The 19582-nt window shown below is 36.0% G+C and overlaps 4 protein-coding genes across 4 annotated transcripts in view; 2 read left to right on the forward strand and 2 right to left on the reverse strand.

The window, feature by feature from the left end:
- The first annotated feature begins 264 nt into the window (after nucleotides 1-264).
- LOC122643646 lies at nucleotides 265-2319 on the forward strand. Its single transcript, XM_043837251.1, has 3 exons — nucleotides 265-307; nucleotides 411-793; nucleotides 1852-2319. The coding sequence occupies exons 1-3, from the start codon at nucleotides 265-267 to the stop codon at nucleotides 2317-2319; spliced, it is 894 nt and encodes a 297-aa protein (XP_043693186.1).
- On the forward strand, nucleotides 2303-3148 carry LOC122643085. The gene is made up of 2 exons (XM_043836720.1): nucleotides 2303-2747; nucleotides 3099-3148. The coding sequence occupies exons 1-2, from the start codon at nucleotides 2334-2336 to the stop codon at nucleotides 3132-3134; spliced, it is 450 nt and encodes a 149-aa protein (XP_043692655.1). The 5' UTR covers nucleotides 2303-2333; the 3' UTR covers nucleotides 3135-3148.
- Nucleotides 3149-7823: 4675 nt separating this feature from the next.
- LOC122642402 (agmatine coumaroyltransferase-2-like) lies at nucleotides 7824-9140 on the reverse strand. The gene has a single exon (XM_043835852.1). It carries the CDS (start codon nucleotides 9138-9140, stop codon nucleotides 7824-7826), a length of 1317 nt encoding a protein of 438 aa, XP_043691787.1.
- Nucleotides 9141-11554: 2414 nt separating this feature from the next.
- Nucleotides 11555-19582, reverse strand: part of LOC122642401 (CCAAT/enhancer-binding protein zeta) — a 40164-nt gene continuing 32136 nt past the window's right edge. Inside the window, exons 12-16 of the mRNA XM_043835851.1 lie at nucleotides 18333-18422; nucleotides 14771-14853; nucleotides 14275-14655; nucleotides 12760-12982; nucleotides 11555-12381 (exon numbers count right to left, since the gene is read on the reverse strand). Of these exons, the coding sequence (XP_043691786.1) occupies nucleotides 11713-12381; nucleotides 12760-12982; nucleotides 14275-14655; nucleotides 14771-14853; nucleotides 18333-18422 (1446 nt within the window). The 3' untranslated portion in view covers nucleotides 11555-11712. The remainder of the gene's footprint in view (nucleotides 12382-12759; nucleotides 12983-14274; nucleotides 14656-14770; nucleotides 14854-18332; nucleotides 18423-19582) is intronic.

The following is a 19582-nucleotide window of genomic DNA, read 5'->3' on the forward strand; positions in this document are numbered from 1 at the left end:
AAGGAAAGTGTTAACTTAGTCAATTAAGAACACTCTGGACAAGCTTGTCATACAATTAATAAGGTTTATATTGATAATCAAACTTTAAAGTTTGATTCGATCGAGGATGGCACTAGAAAGGTAGAAAAGAAGTCATTTTTTTGTTCTACCATAAATTCATTTGAGAAACATATACACCCATAATTCTCAACACTTAACTTTGATTGCATTGTGCAAATACGTTCATCAAAAGAGGAGGAATTGCCTCACAATCTTTCAAAAGATATGGTGGATGAACAACATAAAACTATCTTCCCAACTGCAAAAGGTAAAGGAACTAATAATGACTGTAAGACTCTATATATAAATGATGTTTAGTTTCTTTCTTAACTATTTAGATTCTCATTCTTAATTTTTTTTTCTTCAAACAGTCAGGATATCAAATACAAATATGCTTGTTGATGACTCATCTTCTGTCAAGCGTAAGAGGACTCGCAAAAAAACAAACATTACTTGGAAACATTGTCAACGTTTTGACCACCCAACCATAAAGGGGAATAGTATTCTTCATTGTAACTATTTTCAACAGAAATACCATGGTGGTGGGATTCACCGGATGAAACAACATTTAGGTCATCAAGAAAAGGGGGATGCAACACCTTGCCCAAAAGTTCCACCAAGTGTTCGAAATGAAATTCAAAATAATCTTAAAAAGGTTTCAGCAAGGAAGAAAGTCATGCAAGGCAATGCGGACGCCTCAAAGGAGATCCAAGACAAACACCACTCATCTACCTCTACTGGAAGTTTTGCCAAGGTATGAAAAGCGAAGATAGTTAATACTTAAAACTATGTTTTAATGTGTACTTAGTTTTGGTAGAATTTTAAGAATTGGATAAATGATTATTAGTTTTTTTTTTTTTTTGATAGGCAGAATCAATTTATTGAAAAGAAGAACAAAATACTTACAAGCAAAGGCCAAGACCAATCGAACTAGCTAGGCCTCAAGGACAACGTACAAGAGGCTTAGAGAAACAAAAACAATACAACCCAAAATGCTAATTGATCCGGTTGTTAGCGTGGTTCCTGTGTCTAGACACAAACCAATGCCTTTGTGCATGAAAAAGACCGTTTAACCCCATTGAAATTGAAAATTGCATCCAAATCAATGCCACTATGTACATTTTCGTTGGCTACCATGCTGGTGCAGGGGCTACAAGATCGGGTAGCGTTTTCTTACCCTACTTAATATTACTCAATTTCTAATCAATGATAGGTCGATTTTGTCAAAATTTTCTTTAGATTCTAAAGAGGGGGAAAAAAGACGAGAGAGAAAGATTCATTATAAATTGTTCACTGATATTAGGTCGTTGTTGAACAAGGTTGTTATATCCAGAGTTCAAAGTCGAGACCACTAAATGGGATGTTAGTTGTTTGTCACCCATAACAGCTTCGTGCTACTTTAATATTAGTGTCACAATTGGTATATATGTGACTTTCCCTAACATAACAAGATAGTTTTACCCCCTTACATTTTATTCAATGAAAATGAAATAAGAAGGGTAAATATGTGATTTAACTATAGGCACATATCTTCCCCAATCATTCCCTCTTGCATCCTGAAAGTTTGGTGACATAGCAGTGCCCTTGTAAGTTCCTTGGCTCCCCATCAACATAGACAACATTAGTAAGTTCTGCCCTTTATCGATGGTAGAAGTCAAACCTCAACAGATCAATGGTCTAGATCTGTTTGTGATGCCTTACAAACATATATAGTTCATTTTAAATATATATTTGCTTTGCAATTATATTTAAATATTATCATTGTATTGTTGACTAAGATTGCTTTAACTGGCATAGAATGTTAGCATACAGGTTGGTGCTATACAAATACAAGGACAAGGAAGAGAAGATACAAGTCTTGTAGTTAAGGAAGGAAACATGAAGGCTGGCCAAACTGGCATTAATGTTGGACTTTCTAGACTACTTGTAGACAGCCAACAGAAACTTGTTGAAAAAGTTACTCCTCTAGAGAATATGAATTGCAATTCTATTGCTGCTAACCATGAAATGAGCCATGTGAATGATGAGACTATGGTTGATAATATGGAAGAAGCAATTGATGCTACTACTGTCCAAAGGGCTCCAAAAGAAGAAATTTTTAAAATTACTATTGATGGAAAAGAACATAAATTTCAAAGAGATTCAGCAGAAGAGTTTATAACCAGCCAGGACAAGGCCACCACAACTACTATTGCAATGGTTGAGGTTGATGAGGCATCTCCCTTTAAATTAGTCTTGCCTACAGTTGTTAAGCAAAGGATTGAAGTACCGAAGAGTTGAAGAGTGGTCGGGAAATGCAATTTAGAACTCTCTTTGTTTCTGAAGCAACCAAATATGAAAAAGTACAAGCTGGTTATATGATACCAGTCTCTTTATCACACACATTTGATTCGATTTGCTCTCATCATGGTGATATCTTCAAAAATTGCTTCATTAAAAGGAAGGATACACGAAGCCTTTTGATAGTTCAAATGTGTAAGATAGTTCAGCAGATTCGATCTACCAATTATGAAAATATTTCTGAAGCCATGATCGCTGAATGGGATGAGGCTTGCTCAGATCACAATTCCATGAAAATTGAGAATGAATGGCTAATGAGATCAGTCAAGGAACTCAAAAATTGTTTGAAGGAGAAAATGACAGCCAAAATGGAGATCTTGAAATTGGAAAACAGAGTAAAAGAGAAGATTAAAAATGAGATCAGAAAGGTAGAAGTGGAAAGTGGGAAAATTGATGATTGCATTTACAACCGTTATGGTGATGATATCTTTAAAGAATGTGTTATTGCAAGGAAGGATACACGTCGTCTTATGCTAGATCAAATGTATGAAGTAGTTCAACAGATTCAAGTTACCAATCATGAAAACATTTCTGAAACCATGATCACTGAATGGTACGAGGTTTGCTCAGATCACAATTCCATGAAAATTAAGAATGAATGGTTAATGAGCTCGGTCAAGGAACTCCAAAATTGTTTTAAGGAGAAACTGACAACCGAAATGGAGATCTTGAATTTGGAAAATAGTGTAAAGGAAAAGATTAAAAATATATTAAGAAAGATAAGACTTGATGATGATGAAACCATTATCTTCTAAGAGGAGAAAGCTCGAAAACGAAGATGACGATGTAAGTACAAAGAAACACATTATGAAATTGACACCAAAAAAAAAAAAATTTATATAAAAATAAAGTTTTTAGTGTGAAGTTAAACATATGGTTCTTTTTGGGTCCTTCAAAGCTTCGCAAAAAATGTTTTTGAGAAAAATACTAAAAGAAAATTTTGATTACCTACTAGCTTATTGCAACCTACTATCTTCTTTTACAGGTCATATTGAAAGAGAGTCCGTTAGATGAAGAGCTTGAAGCCCAACACACTCAGGTATAAATGCTAGCCTCCTTCCTTAAAGATATAAGAGTAAGAAGCTTAAACTAAGTTCTAAACATTTTTCTTTTTGGTCAATTTGGAAACCTAAAATGCAATTATCCCCTCAACCAAAGTAAAACAATTAGTGCCAAGTTTTGGGTTTCTTCAGTCATTTTATTCTATTGCCATTGGTAGGGAAGGAGTACTTCATTAATTGCATTAAAAAAAATACCATTTTATGCAATCCGAATGAAGTACATATGTTGTATTATAGATACATGTATAAATATATGTATGCATATGAATCATATATGGACCAAAAGTTCCATCAAAGTTTCAGTAAAAAAAATTACTGAAACAGTAAAGTTTCATTTTTCAAGTAACATATTGGAATGAAATTTATTACTTTGGTTTTAGTGATAAGGATCTATAGGCCAAGTTTTAGAGTTTATTTTGAGATTGGCATGGAGAACCTCATGAGTTGTGCTGGGCATTTTTTCTACATCTGAGAACTTCATGAGTAGTTGATATTTAGATATTTCTTCTTTTAGTAAACACTTTGTCAAAGTTAATGTTAACTCATGGGTCAAAAACTTGGCAGGAAGTGAAAAATCTTGTAGCAGTAATTGACGTGGAAAGTAGTGAAAGCAAACAAGACTTCAACACATGGGAAAATGAGGGGTAGGAAAAATGTACAATTTAACAAACTCTTTGGCAGAAGGTTTTGCTTTTTCATTTTCTTTTTTTTTTTGGGAATCCTGGCCCATAATAAGTTGTAAATTCACCGTCACATACATTCTTCCTGTATTATAATAGAATTTTTTGTTTTATTAATGATTATTCCTTTTTGTTACTTATAATGACATCTAAATTTGTCGTATCGATTATTAAGATAGAAGTCATCCATTATGCTTTTAATGAACCAGATTCCTTTAATGAACCAGATGTTACTAACTACCTATTGATCTTTTGGACGTCATGTAGGTTGTTAATGTTTTCGGGTAAATGCTAATCCTCAAACAAATAAGAATATTTGGATCTATATCACGCCACTACTTTCCCACACATTTTGGGGTAAATTTTTATTTTTGGATATACAATACTGAACCAAGTGATTAAAGTTAGCTGTATATATTAATTTTCACAATGGTTGTGGTAGGAAAAGATTGTTAAAGGAGGGTTAATAAAAGATCTAGAACCTTACTATTCAAGGGAGAAGCTAGGCTACAACTTGACTGATTGCAAATTGGTAACTATTTCAAAAGTACTTCCCTAAAGTTGTATCTTCTATGGTTAAGGTTTTACCCGTTTACGTATCTTATGCTATAGCTTGGCATGAGTACATCTTAGAGTTCTTTTGTTAAGTATGTTGTAATTAATGACTAGTGTAATAAAACTTTGACTAATTATAGTGATTTGTGTGCAGCTTTTCATCCTCATATGGTTGGATAAACACTGGTTTTTATACGTGATAAATTTAAAGGATCAAAGATTATATATTTTGGATTCCCTTAAAAAAGAAAATACTTATTATCAAAATTTGACGGACAAATTAGTGGTTTGTTTATTATCTATAATTAATTTTCTCATGTCTGATTTAAGACATTATTTTAATTTCCTAGATGGCTTATTATGTGAATGGTTTGTACAAGGTTACATGTGAGAGTATATTAACCTCACTAAATGAGGGGAGGAGACTTCCAATTTCAAAATGGAGTCCAGTTTGGCCTCCACTTCCATTACAAGCAAACTAATATGTTTCTCAATTTTGGATTTAACTAAAATATTCTCTTATTGTTTCATTATACATCGACAACCTTGACACAATTTTTCATAGCAACGATTGCGGTGTCTTCATGTTGAAGTATATGGAATGTTGGGATGAGGTATTGATTGAAAATTTTTCGCAGGTATGGATACGATTGCAACATCTTCATTTCTGTAGGTTTATAGTCATTTAATTTGATTAACTTATTTTCTTTTATTATTTATTTATTCTTTCAAAATGTAGGATGACATTCTATTCTTCCGAAAGAAGATCCAAGAAGACTTGATGCTATTCTCAAGAAACAACACTTAAAAGAGGGAACTTCAACAAAGTATGTCATTTTGGTTTTTATTAATAGATATTATCAAGATATTTTAAAATCAATAGGTAGTGTATCATTAATTTTTTTTTTAATATGTATTGTCTTTTGATATTTATTAATTTTACCTAGGTATTAACCAAATGCACGAGTACTCCAAAAACACTTGCAGCTCAATAATTGTATGTTGGAAATCAATACTCATTTCCCAAAACAAAATTGTATTGAAGTGAATCTCAGGTTCTAAAATTCCCAGTCATCTATTTTGAATTGGGTTGCAATAAAAATTGGTTTGACTTGACCAATCTTGAATCAAATGCTCTGATTTGAGTGATCTAAGTTTGACCTAGCTTGATCCATTATGAAAATTTTATTAATTTCGTATGAAAATGGTGGTTTCAACTAAAAAATTGATGGGACTGCCACTATTTTGAAATAATTTTCCTTTAATGGAGAAAAGCTAATTTTTATTTTTTTTTAAATTATTATTTAACGTAAAAAAAAATTAAAATTACAATTTCTTGAGAAGCTATCTTCCAGATACCTTGATATATCAATCAAGAAAGCCGATTTTGATCAGTCATGATAGAAAATTTAATACATTTCAAAAGTAGTTGCCTTGGTTGATTAAAATATGATGCTTGGATTGGCATTTTATCGAGGGTTAATGTAGGGACATTTGATAAACTTTGCGAGTTTTGTATTTTGGTTCCAATAACTATGAAATTGGTACCATTTGAAATGTATTGAAATTTCAATGTATTGGAATAAATTTCATGTTAAAGTTCTCAAGAAAATTTGAAAATCTAGTTTTTTTCACCAAATCAGTAAAATTGACCGTTGATCTTTTGATCAAGGAAGTTAATGTTGTTCAAACCACATCTAGTAGATAAATTGGAGAGCTTACAAATTAGAGATCAGACTGCAGATTTTACTAAAAGATTGTTATTCTTAAGATTATTATTTGGAGCCATGCAAAGTTGCAAACCCATTATCTGCACTTACGCATCCACACAGATCATCGTCTAAAGGTTGAAAGCCAATTCTGCACACTATGAAAATAGTTGACGTTATAAAGACAAGTGGTTTTTTTTTTACCATAACTTAGTGTTAATGATTCTCTTGACTATTACAATGGAAGAAAGTTCTCAGTAGGAGAGTATACTAGTCATGCCCAGACACGGGGCAAAATGACCACCTGACCCCTATGAAAGGCAAAAATCCCGCACTGATGATGCCAACGCTCTCATTGGCCTCCGCATATGCACAGTGGCCACGCTCCCCATAGACAACACGGATCCTATTATAATACGGTCTAATTGTTTGATGGTTGGATTTTTTTTTTTCTAGACACTTTTATATTTTTCAAAACAAAAAAAAAAAAAAAACCCTTAAAATTAAATATGACCTATTTTTAATATAAATAGTGGATACTATTAAATATAGAAAGACATTAGGCCATTGATTGTACTGAAACAAAAAAGAAACTTACCTTCTGACAGCGCGACAAAACAAGTGTTAGAAAAACACAACTAAAAGAATAAACAGGTCAGTCCCAGATTATCGGAGTGGGTTTACTTACTAATTATTTTGGAAAGCAAGGGAGGTACGCATAAATATCTTAAAACTCACGCATGGATCTGTAATTAAGCCTTACCCCAGGGGAGGTACGTGTAAATTTTTCATTCTTTTTCCCTTACAATAAACAATGTGAGAAGGTGTAGAGTACCCTGCTTGCTTAGAGAATTCTCTCTCAAAATAAAATTATGACCTGAGATTGTCTTCCATAAAAAATCCTTACAACTTTGGCATGGGATTACTTTGTCTTCTTGTCAAGCAAGAAAAATGCAAAAATTCATTCATTGATCAACGAAATAAAATTATAACCTGAGATTGTCTTCCATAAAAAACTCATTTGTTTGAAATTATAATTTTCAGTTTGTTCCTAGGGAAGTTAATGCTCTTGCAAACTCCTTATCCAGGAAGGCCTTATACGATAGTCTGGCCACTTTCCACTCCGTGGCTGATGGAGTCTTGTACTTCGATCACCAACTACGTGTTCTTCATGTACTTCAGAATAGAACTTCTTTTACCAAAAAAAAAAAAAAAAATTTATACTGCCCACTTTTTATATACCAGAAACAACATTTTTTTTTTTAATTTCCTCTTAAAAGAACAAATAACCAATAAATTACAAACAACATATAAGAGCTGAATTGAGCAACAACACTACTTGTGGTGATCACATCCTTAAGCGATGCTAATGTTACCAATGGTTGCAAGAAACCAACAAGGAAACATGTATAAGCCCATAGTTTTGTTAGGTATGTGTTCTAGTCTAGACTGTAACAGATCTGTTTGAAGACAACTAAGCTTTGTTGAAACAAGGGTATAAACACATCAATGCTTCCATCCCTTTTAAAGGAAGGAATTAAAAACATCATCCCTTCTGTTGGGAAATAAGATGGCATGAAAATGAAAGGACTTCCCCCACCCAAGTCGAGGTCGTAGAACGGAAACCGCAACCAGCTATCAACCTCCAAATTCGGACACAATGCCGATATGTTTATATCGGCGGTGGGCATGAGCCCTTCTTCATCCACCTTGTAGCTTGCAAAATCAATGAATGATTTGAAGTAGTTATCATTCACCTTGGCTATGGCATCATGTATGAGTTTGGTTGCAAAGGGCAGTGGTTCATGCAAGAGGTCCTCTACCTTGGCACTAGGGAAGGCCCATAGCACTAAATTTCCAAAATACTCATTGGGCACACATGGGCCCAGCCTTGGTCGCCCATTCACTGAGATCCTAACTTGGGTCATCTCAAATCCATTAAGCCCACGAGCCCTTGTGACAGTTCTCCAAAGGTGGGCCATCAAGCTCTCAAATGTGCTAAAGAGCTTGTTAGTGCCATGGCCCATAGAAGCCTTAGCCTTGAGGTTGGCTAGGAATTCCAATGTGAAATGAACCTTGTGCACCACTATTTCTTCATCTAGTACTTGAAATGGTTCAAAGAGAGGAAATACTTTGCTGAGCTTATTCTTGCTTCTAAACTCCACTCCTCCATGTTTGAATTCGAAGATTGGCGGCTCTCGAGGGATGAAAATGGAGCGATCGTGCGAGGGACGTGGGTTCACATCAATGCCTCGACATACTTGGCTCCATGCAACCAAGAAGTTGCTTGTTGAGTGACCATCTGCGACTAGATGGTGTGCTGTGAATCCAATCACTAAGGAACCACAAGTAAAGCGAGTGAGTTGGACTTGTAGAAGCTCTTCCATACCCTTAAGGCTAGGGTGAAGGTTTAGTAACATGGGTGATGGCTTGAAGGGCATGACCTGATCAAGGGTGCAATCAATTGAGGCTTCAACAAACTTGATGCCTTCGTCGTTGAGTAGAATGATGAGGTTACCCTTCTCATCGGTGCCCAACCTGCCCGCCCACTCCCTATACTCCGATAAAACCTTACGAAGGCCTTGCTCGATCGCCGCATTAGGCGGCGTGGGTGGCCTATAGCCGTAGATGATGGCCATATGAGTGTCGCATGAGGCCCTGTCAAATACGGTTAGAGGAATGTGGCCAAAGGTTGGAGGATGATCACCTTCATAAATTGGCTTTACAATCCTTGAGCGCTCCCTCACAATCTTCATGTCTTTTTCTCGAAGAAATAAAATGCTTAGTATGCAATGTTGAATAGATGTGAGGATATGTTGAGCCATTGAATGGGTTTTAAATAGTGGTTTATCTGGTTAAGTTACAAAAGTGGTTGTAATTAAATAAAGCAAAAGTTTCTATACACAGAAAAAAGATATAAATTAATTAGTTTTATAAGTCATTGGCGGATCTCATATTTTAAAATCCGTTTACATAGAATCCGTTTTAATTGGGGTCGGCTCGGAGTCCACACCACATGGATGAATTGGTTCGGTCAATTCTTATGATTATAGTCTCCACTTTAGCCTTTCCCTTTGTCACATTTTTTAAACTTAATATTTTAGGAGAGCATGGGCATGAAGTGCACATGGCTCACCAACTACGTTAGTTAGGCAGATGTTGGTAAATTCTTTTTTTTTTTTTTTTTTTTTTTTTATTTGTCTAGGATTAAACATAATTAAATAAATTTCATTGTCGAGATCTGCAACCAAAACATGTTAAACATGTTTCTTTCTTTTCTTCTTTTATATATATATAAAGGTGTCTTTAGACCTACCAGTGGAAAGATCAAGAAGAAAAGAATGATCTACGATCAGGGAGTAAGAGAAGGGAAAAGAAGGGAATGTTAATTGAGGATTGGATATGAGACAGGACCATACACGGATAATCATATTGGGTGTCTTCTGGGGCCCTTATTTGTAACACAAGATGCAGGTGGAGAGAGAGAGAGAGATGTTGCTGAACCTTTTGTTACATCTAAACTTGATTTCTTAATCCCAGTGAATGCTAATTGAAAAAATGAGAGAGAAAAGAGTCACAAGTTATGCAAATTAAGGGGGTTTAAGGAGAGAAAATGAGCCACTAAATTGAAAAAAGAAAAGCTGTTTGAGAAAGGAAATCTGACTGTTGTGAATGAAAAAAGAGCAACATGTATTATAGGAATAGGACTGTTTATGGATAATCGAAAATCCGAATTTGACCCGCATCTGTATTCGTTTAGAGATATTTGGAAGAAAAAAAAATTCAGAATACTCCGATAAAAATCCAAATACTTAATAATAAAAAATTAAGTAAATAATGATCTTAAGGGTTTTTGAAGATTCAATGGTTTCTAGAAAATGAGAAAACGAAAATCATGATATACGAGGTATGGATTGAGAGTGAATTGTATCCGTTTAGGAGAGGAAGGTCTGGGTTACACAAGGCAGAGATGTAAACGGGTGGTTGAAAATCCGAATTCGAGTTGCATCCGAATCCATCCAAATCTATTTAGAGGTATCCGTATTCGACCAGAAAATATCCGGATCCGATCAGATCTCAGATCCGTATCTGAGCCGAATCCAATCCGTTTACAAGTCTACATAAGAATAATATGGGCTGGTCAATGGTCTCACAGGCTAAGACGATCTGAATTTGAAATGGATCAGACACTAACTTAAAAGTGAGGAAAGACAACCTGCCTTTGGACTCATACACATCTACCAAGGGAAATAATGACTTGGTTTGCTAACTTCAGCAACGTAACTTGATTTCATCCTAAAATCTGAAGCTAAATGGTTCTAAAAGTCTTCGGGAGTCCTGGAATTTGTGTGTATGAGATTGAAGAGGGCGTCTTTGAGACATCTCTCTCTCCCTCTCCCTCTCTTCCACAAAAGGGGTTCAGTTTGGTTATGTGAGGACCCCTTCCCAAACAAGGATTTAAAGACCAGTATCATTAACAAACTTCATAGATATCAGCAGGGTTTTAAAACGCGGAATCGGTCACTGCCGATTTCCGATTCAGATAAGATTGGAATTAGCCTGGAAGGGCAAAAATTGAAGATCCAGGGGATGAATATTCTGATTCAAAATGGAAAAAATAGGTATCAAGAATCAGCCTATTCCTATCGGGTCTCAATCCCAATTCAGAGATTTTTGAAATCATTGCTGACCACTGATCCTGTGCTGATCTAACATATTTCTGATCCAATCCCCAACCTCAAAACCATACCACATACGCGCATATATTAGCATAGGTGTTTGATTAATATCCAATGGAAGTTGGAGCTCCAAACACAAAGTTGAGAACATGAGATCAGATAATGAAACTTTCACTGGCATTAGATCGTGCATTTCATGATCAAACTCCAAAACTTGCCAACCATTCTGTTCACCCTCGGATTAAGCTTGTGCATGACAACCAACAAGGTTCATATTGAAGTTTACAGAGCCATCACTATTTCACCAATCTCCAGAGCTGCTCCAACATATCTCAAGATTAATGAAAATACACTTAAACCAAAGATGAAGGATGGGCAAAAACAGACCTATCTTTAACTGAACAATATGAGCTAAAATACATTAATCTTCCCCCTCAACCACCGACTTTCCCCTCCTGTGTAATAACTATAGAAGACAACCACAGACGTCTTGATCAGACCTATATGAGCATCATAAATTAAACACTGGTGTAAGAACACCAGTGGGGAGGATCCACTCTAATTTACAAAAAAAAAGGGGACGAAAAAATCCAAGAAGAATAAATAAACTGACTGATCACTGATCCTGCATGCCACTAAAGGTAGGCTTTCAATTTGATGACCTCTTCTTTCGTGACCTTGGTTTCTTTCTTTTGGCACTGTCCTCGTTCAATAGATGATCATACTTGGGCTCTTTTTCTGAGGCATTGTCCTCATTCAACAGATGACTATATTCTTCAAGACTTGCAAATGGAGATGCCCCAGCCCTTCCTTCCGACTTACGTTTTCTCCTATTGTTGGAACTGCCATTGACATCATCATCATCATTGTCATCTGCATCTCCAATATCTATTTCTTCTTCATCATCATCATCATCACTATCACCATCTTCTCTTTCGGCAAGATCAGAAGGGAGGTCTGTCTCAATGTCACTGCCACTCCCTACCAGGTCATTGTCGTCTGCGTTGGCTACTTGGTCCAGATCATCATAATCATAATCACCTTCAGATCCCAACGGAAGATCTCCAGAATCCAACATGTTCTCTATCTCCTCATTGTCACTCTCATCACCACCATCCACTGTCTCATCACCATCCACTGCAAACAACTCTTCGGCAGCTTCATCCTCAGCTCCTTTCTTCTTTTTCTTCTTCTTCGGCTTCTTTAAGGAATTCATTTTGTTCATGTAGAACTTGTGGAAGACAAAATCCTCAGGGGAAACATCTACTTCAGCCAATGAGAGAATCTCAGCCCCAATCAGATCCTTGTTTGTATCCATCTGCAGTTGAAAAATAAAAGTGACTGAAACAATTGTTTCTGGGCACAACGATCAGACACTTGTTTCCACCAAATATATATTACAGAAATCTCAATTCTGTATGGATTGAAAGGGGTACACAATACAATTGATTAATAGCCTTGGAATTCCCAGTCTGTGTTATGCTTCACAAGTCCATATGGATTGAAAACGGGTGCTCAACTAGCAATAATGGCTTTCCCAATGTAATGACTGAAAATTCAATCAATAGTTTCCTTTATTTTTTGGAGTTCGAAAGCTAATAGTATCTACCTAGTTTAACTAGTTTTATACTGAAAGTAGAAGTAAAAAAACAAAACACAAAGATGAGATTGAGAGTAACTTGGCAAAGAAACTGACCTTCTTGGCAGGTTCAATTTGGGAACCACCATGCCATGTGCTTGCCTTTGGTTTCTTCTCCATAAATTTGTCAAGGAAAGCAGTAAGTGACAGATCATTTAAAGGGTTCCCATTATAAACAATATTGGCCCCAGAAAGGAGCGTCTTAGCCATGGTTGCAACTGATGGGTGCACATGAGAACCCAGAACCATCAGCTCCCACCAGCTTGCACGATCTGCATTGCTATTGTATAATAAGCAAAGAAAATGACTTCAATTTGCTTGCCATTGAGAAAGAAGTGAAGCACAAGAACCGATTAAAGATATTAAAGTAATATCCATATACTATAAGGGAAAAAATATTTGCTTAAAATTTTTCAGCAATTACTTCATATTGACAATCGAACATACAGCAAGGTTTAAATTGAAAATACAACAATTGGATCCTTGCCCATTAGTTTACTATTATAACAGTTACAATGGCTGTCATGACCATGGTTGCTTTATGCAATTTCTTTCTTGAAAGAGAACTAATCATAAAGGCCATTTGTAACAGCAAAATTTTAACAAACAGAATAATATGAGTGTCATAGGCCTACTGCACTGAAACTCCACCATCCATGGTCACAATCGCAATTGAAAGAACAACTGAATAATAAAATTTATAAGGAACCATGAGAAGAAAGAAAATCAAACCAACAAAAACCAAGACTAAAAAGCCCAAAAAAAAAAAAAAAAAAAAAAAAGAGAAAGAAATTGACAAACAGATCATGTCGATTGAAAAGGCCCTGCTTATGTACCCACCTAATTCCCCAGTAATCCCATTCCCAAGGGAATTGCCTCATAGAAAGAAATTTGCATGGACAGTAATTATCATACTCCTACATCATTAAGAATTCTTTCATAAGTTTAACAAATCTTCCAACAACAACTACTCAGCCTTATCCCAACTAAATGGGGTTGGCCATATGGATCCTTGTCCTCCAATCAGCTCTATTCGAGGTCATACTTGATACAAGGCCTAAACTATGCATGTCTTTCCTCACCACTTCTCCCAAGGTCATTTTAGGTTTGCCCCTGGCTCTTTTAGTTCCATGACTTCCATCTGAATCAAATCCACTCCTCCGTACTGGGGCATCCAAAGGCCTACGTTCAACATAGCCATGCAACCTCAAACGAATTTCTCATAGCTTACAAATCTTCCAAATTATCTAAAACATCCCCTTGATAAGAATCCCATGGTACTATACTGGTTTCATTAATTCAACTACCAGGCCGAGAGTGTTTATCAAGGCTCTGTTTGTTGGCATAAATACCAGAAAGTAAAATAAAGCACGAACTATTTTATTACCCCTTCTTTATAGCCTTTAGGCATAAAATAATGGGCTTTAGTGTAACACTTAAGTCCCATATATTCACTACACATGGAACAAATGGAGCCTAAAGAGTGTAGATTGAAGAATCTCCAGAACTACTAGGCATAACCATTTGGAGCATAATTCCTCAAAGCAAAATTGATTAACAGAGGAAAGTTACCAGTAAGAAGGTTCCCTGTGATGTGGGTTGTACCCTCCAGGCATTGAAGATCTCGTACTAGATACTTGAGGGTGACCACATTCAGAAACGTTTTTTCCTTTGGAATCCCGGACAATATTTAGGCCATCTCCCCCAAGAAGGTCCTCTACTCCATCTGACCCATCCTCTTCAGAGTACGAAGCTAGAGAATCTTCATCTTGCAAATCAGAAGAAGAATCATCACCAGTTTTCAAACCATCACTTATAGTCTGAACAACTCCATTGGTACCCTGTTGTTGCTTCACTGGAGACATGCCCGTTTCATTTTCAGTTTTTTCCACTATATCTTCAAAGTGTTCAAGATCATCATCATCAACTGACTCATTCTGAAGCACCATATTCCTGTGGAGGAGAATAAATATAGTAAGAAAAATTAATATGTTGATAAACAAGATGAAATCGCAAAATTAAACACTGACACAAGATCAAAATAGTTAAAATCAGAAAGCAGTCTTGCCATAGAGGTGGTCTTCCTTTAAGGACTTCAGATAGGAGAAAGAGGCATCCACAGGCATACTGAGGGGGTTGCTGAAGGGCAACCTGTTCAAATACTTAGCTGATCAATCATTGACAGAGTGCTACAAAAGGTGTTGGTATAAAATGAAATCTTGAATGTACAGGTCTAGATTCAGATATTATTTCCATATCAATATGGGAAATTCAATTTAGGTTCATTTGTCGCGGGGGGGGAGGGAAGGACAGGACAAATAAAAGGGGAAAAAAAGCCAGCCCCAAACAATAGGCAAAGATAACTTTGAAATTAATTAGGCAAAAGACAGTAAAGAAGCTACAGGCATGACCAATTCTAAGCAAAGTTATGACGTTCTGAGTGCAGTGTTCTTTGACACATTTTAGCCAAGTACCCATACCCATCTTTGGACATGTATCCCATATCCAAGTTTTCCTAGTTTTTGAGTTATCAAAAGTCTCCGACCTTGTCATTTTGTACCTAATTTTTAATAAATAAAAATTCTTTTGTTTCTGTCCTGTATTTTCTCTTATATTCTGTTAATACCCTTAGATTCTACCCTGTGTCAGAACCGTGATCTGCCCTCTTTTAGCTACATGCAATTGGATACGAAATCTATAATTGGAGTTAGGGTTTTACCACTAATTTTGTTGGACAAGTCCAACAACGAATACCTGTAACATAAAGAACTTGAAAGCAAAAGATAAATTTTAACTATTCAAAGTTGAAACTAATAAGATGAACCATGTTCTATCCTCAGCACATCTGAATCCTAACATCTTCTGAGTCTTGCACATTCAATATCATCACCAAATTTCTTTTGGTAGTGTTTAAAGAATTCAACTTTAGACTATGATAATGATGATTACAGAAGGTAATGGTTAGTTTTGGTACAAAATGGGTTCACACACACCAACCCTACAGAACCCAGAACCATGGTTTGAGGTTTAAGTAAAGAACTCGGTTTTTTCATGTACTGAGACAAGACATGCCACGAGTCAACAGAAGTGCAAAAACTCGGCCAAAATTTTGGTATATTCTCGTCCAAAATTTCAGTATCTCGCCGAAATGACAAAGTCAGTTATATAAATACCATGTTTCGACTTTTCTCTGTTGAAATTACAACCTATTCTCGGTAAACTCAACTGGTTTCGACAGTTTGTGAAGAAAATAGCTCCAATCACTTATTGCTCCAAATCTTACCTCAAAAAAGTTTGGAACACTTTGATTTGATGCTCAAGAACAACATTTGGAGGAAATTTGCTGCCCAACAACCTTCCTTGGAGGAGATTTGAACTTGAAGGCCCGGCAGTCATTCAATATTAGGATGAGCATATAGGGATAGAGGTGACTTGGTAGTGGTTGGCTTGTATTTTTAAATGTTTACTCAAAATATATTTGACTCTATATAACAAACAATGTTACATGTATGATTTATGAAATGGTTCATAATTTGATGTCTTTTCATTCCTACTTACTTATTTAAGTTGTTGTACTTGAATTATGTGTTCTAATACTAAAAATTGTGTGGAATAGGTCACATCAGTGTGTGCGTGTGTGCATACACTACCAACCTAGGATCCTAAGTCGAACTACCATTTTGAGTGTGACTTTTAAAAAACTAAGGGTTCCACCATGTTTATAGGGCCTAAAATAGCTGTCTTGCAAGTTTCAAGACCTAATTAGGTCATATGGCCCCCAAAACCAAGGGCTGAAATTTGGGAGAAAAAAAAATTATTAACTCGGCTGAGATCTCGACGAGTTATCGAGACAACTCGGTTTTTGGGCTGACCGAAACCAGCCGAGATACCGAGACCTCGAATCTTGCCCAGAACCGATCCTATAGGATTAGAATGTGTGTGTAAAATCACTTTTGTAGCTGGTGCTTTTGTTCAGGCAATATAAAAAGGATTCATCTTCCTAGTGGCATTGCTGCCTGGTTTATGAAGAAAGATGAAATGTCATCTATCGCATCACAATCAACATCATTAGGAATGCAGGAGTGTAAAAGGAAAAGAAAATGATATTAGTATTATGATCAAGCACAAGAAAGGCGGAAATGGAGACCATAAACTCAATCCCTTTTGAATTACCTAGACACCACAAAAGGATTTGCTTCCCTGTCAAACATATGTGCCTCCAAGTCCCCAAAACGTATTCTTTTGGGCGGTTTAACAAATGCAACATCCAGTGTGTCCATGTTGGATACTGAAGACCGCACATGTATCTATGTAACAGCTTCTTAGTTTGAAAATGGAGAAAGGAACTCCTATCCATTGAAGAGATCAAAGCCCCATCCTTCTATTGATAAAACTAAAATATGAACTCACATATAGCTAGATCCAGCAAGGAAAGTGAGTTCCTTCCACATTCATACATTTCAAAGATTCTCACTCTCATAGTTCGCATGACACCTATGTGCAGCAAAGGCACCACGACGCTCAGGGGAGGTCAAGGTGCCCTAGGGAGCACTGTATTACAGGTATATTTGCCATATTTCACGTATTTCTCCATATACCAAACATTTTTCAATATTACAGTATATTCCCTTCATCATGTGGGCATGTGTACCTTGAAAAATAAGACAACTGGTCGCCTAGGAAATCAAGGCACATAGGTCGGCCAGAAACAAACTAGGCAGATACTTCGACAACTATGCGCTCTCTCACACATAGACACATAAACCTATGAATGGCACATGGAAGCATACACCAACAGCCACAGCCACCCACCAACAAATGCACTCACAGATGGAGACTGGATGGGTTATGTAGAAGTATTAAAACAACTGATATCAGGTCGACAACAGTTCAAGGACATGCATATTAACAGCCACAATAAAAAAAAAAAAATTCAAGAAAAGCCATAATTTTGCAGTGTTGGAAGTTGGAACTGACTATCAATAATTGGAGATTCTCTTATAAATTATCAAACCTCTGAAATTCATGGAGATTTCATGGTGGAACTTTCTTCCAACTAACAGACAAGCTATCACTCGCTTAAAAAACAGATTAAGTAGGTTAATAAATTCTGAAAAATTGTTGTTTCTAATCCAGTTTTTTCTTTTTTAGATAAAGTGTCAGTCAGGACATGCCACAGATATCTTTTCGTCCAAAAATTTTAGGGCCTAGTGGTAGAAATCCCACCAAATTTCAGCCAAAATGGATAAATCCAGCTAGGGCTTCAAAGTCCAACAACCAATCTACCCTTCTAGGACCCAGACCACCCAAAACACTTGTACTCTATATCTTTGATCACAGTGCAACTCAATTTATTTTAGCAAAGAATAATCAGATAAACTTAATCTTACTAGTATAGCAAAATATCAGAAGCAGATGAATTAGAATTGGCCAACATAAACAATCTAAATATGTAAATGAATTCCACCAAACCAGATATCACAAAATAAACGGTGCATATTATTAGCTAGAAAGCTTATACTTCCTAGAAGAAAAGTGTCTCATCGAATTCTGAAAATCACAAAGACCATCTGGCTCAGGAAATGTCTTATCCAGAGAGACAGAAATAAGTAACCAGTTTCATCACTAACCTGTAGGATACGTTTTGAGAAGGCAGAAACCCTCTTCAAGTTTATGTCACTCTTCATAGCTCTAAGTAGTAGTCCAATAAACATTTCAGCCTGGAATCCAAACCACAACAATGCAGTGAAAACCAGTGTCACTAAAAAAAAGTGTGGCAATCTACAGGAGAATACTAGGCTCATACGTAAAGAAACCTAAGGCATTATCTTCATCAAGAAAACCTTCAGATATAGGAGAAAGAGCAGTAAAGAAAGAATACCACATTTATAGAAAATCTGATAAAGATGCCAAGTTATCTCAAAGGAAAATGAATCTAGGCAATCATTTTCAGTTATAGAATAAATTCATTTTTTCTTCATTTCAAATATTAATGGGCTCATTACCAATTGAATAGAAGTGTGGGAATATCTCCCTCATTTTTTTTTTTTTGGGGGGGTAGGGGTAATACAAGTTCAGCAATGCCATCTAAACTCCTGTAAAATCCATAATGAAGTTGGTGAATATTTGACAATTGAAAACAAAAACTAAACTAGATACCATAGTGTCCAATCAGATCTTGTCATGGGAGTTACACAGCATGAACTTTTGAAAGTAGTTGCTGGCTGCTATTTGCAATTCCAGGGGTAAAACCGATCAAACCTTACCCGCAACAATCAAGGTGACATGTGAGGCCCTATAAACTACTGTCACCTTGGCAATAATTGACCTTTGTCCTAGCCCAGAAAAGCTTATTATAAGCCACTCAATCGTTAAGGATAAGTAGCTCTCAACCTCCCTAAGAAATATCCAAACTTCAGAATTTTTTTATTTGGTAGTTACCTCATAATGTATAGAAAATGATTTTTGCAATTCTCTTTTGAGTCATCAAGGATATGAAAAGTTCCTTTCCAGCTGGTAACAAATCATAATTATTGCGTAAATTTTTCGTATATGCATTACAAATCAATACAATTAGACAAGTTAGTAGGTTTATTATTGGTGGTATACAATGAAATTAAACTGCATAAACTAGCAATACATTTTTTAAGTGTTACTTTGCATAACACCGTAGATCTTTAGGCATCAGTTTAATATAAAGTTTTAGAAGAAACAAAAGAAATTGCCCATGAAGCGAGGGTAAACAAGACAAATTTCACCCAAGAATCAAAATCATTTTCTTTAACAACTTTGCAAGATGGTCACCTTCAACCACTGGTAAAATGGAGAGGACATGAATATGATCAAATGACAAGGAGGACATGAATACAACAATTCTCTC

The sequence above is a fragment of the Telopea speciosissima genome, chromosome 10 (genome assembly GCF_018873765.1).
Source record: "Telopea speciosissima isolate NSW1024214 ecotype Mountain lineage chromosome 10, Tspe_v1, whole genome shotgun sequence".
NCBI lineage: Eukaryota > Viridiplantae > Streptophyta > Magnoliopsida > Proteales > Proteaceae > Telopea > Telopea speciosissima.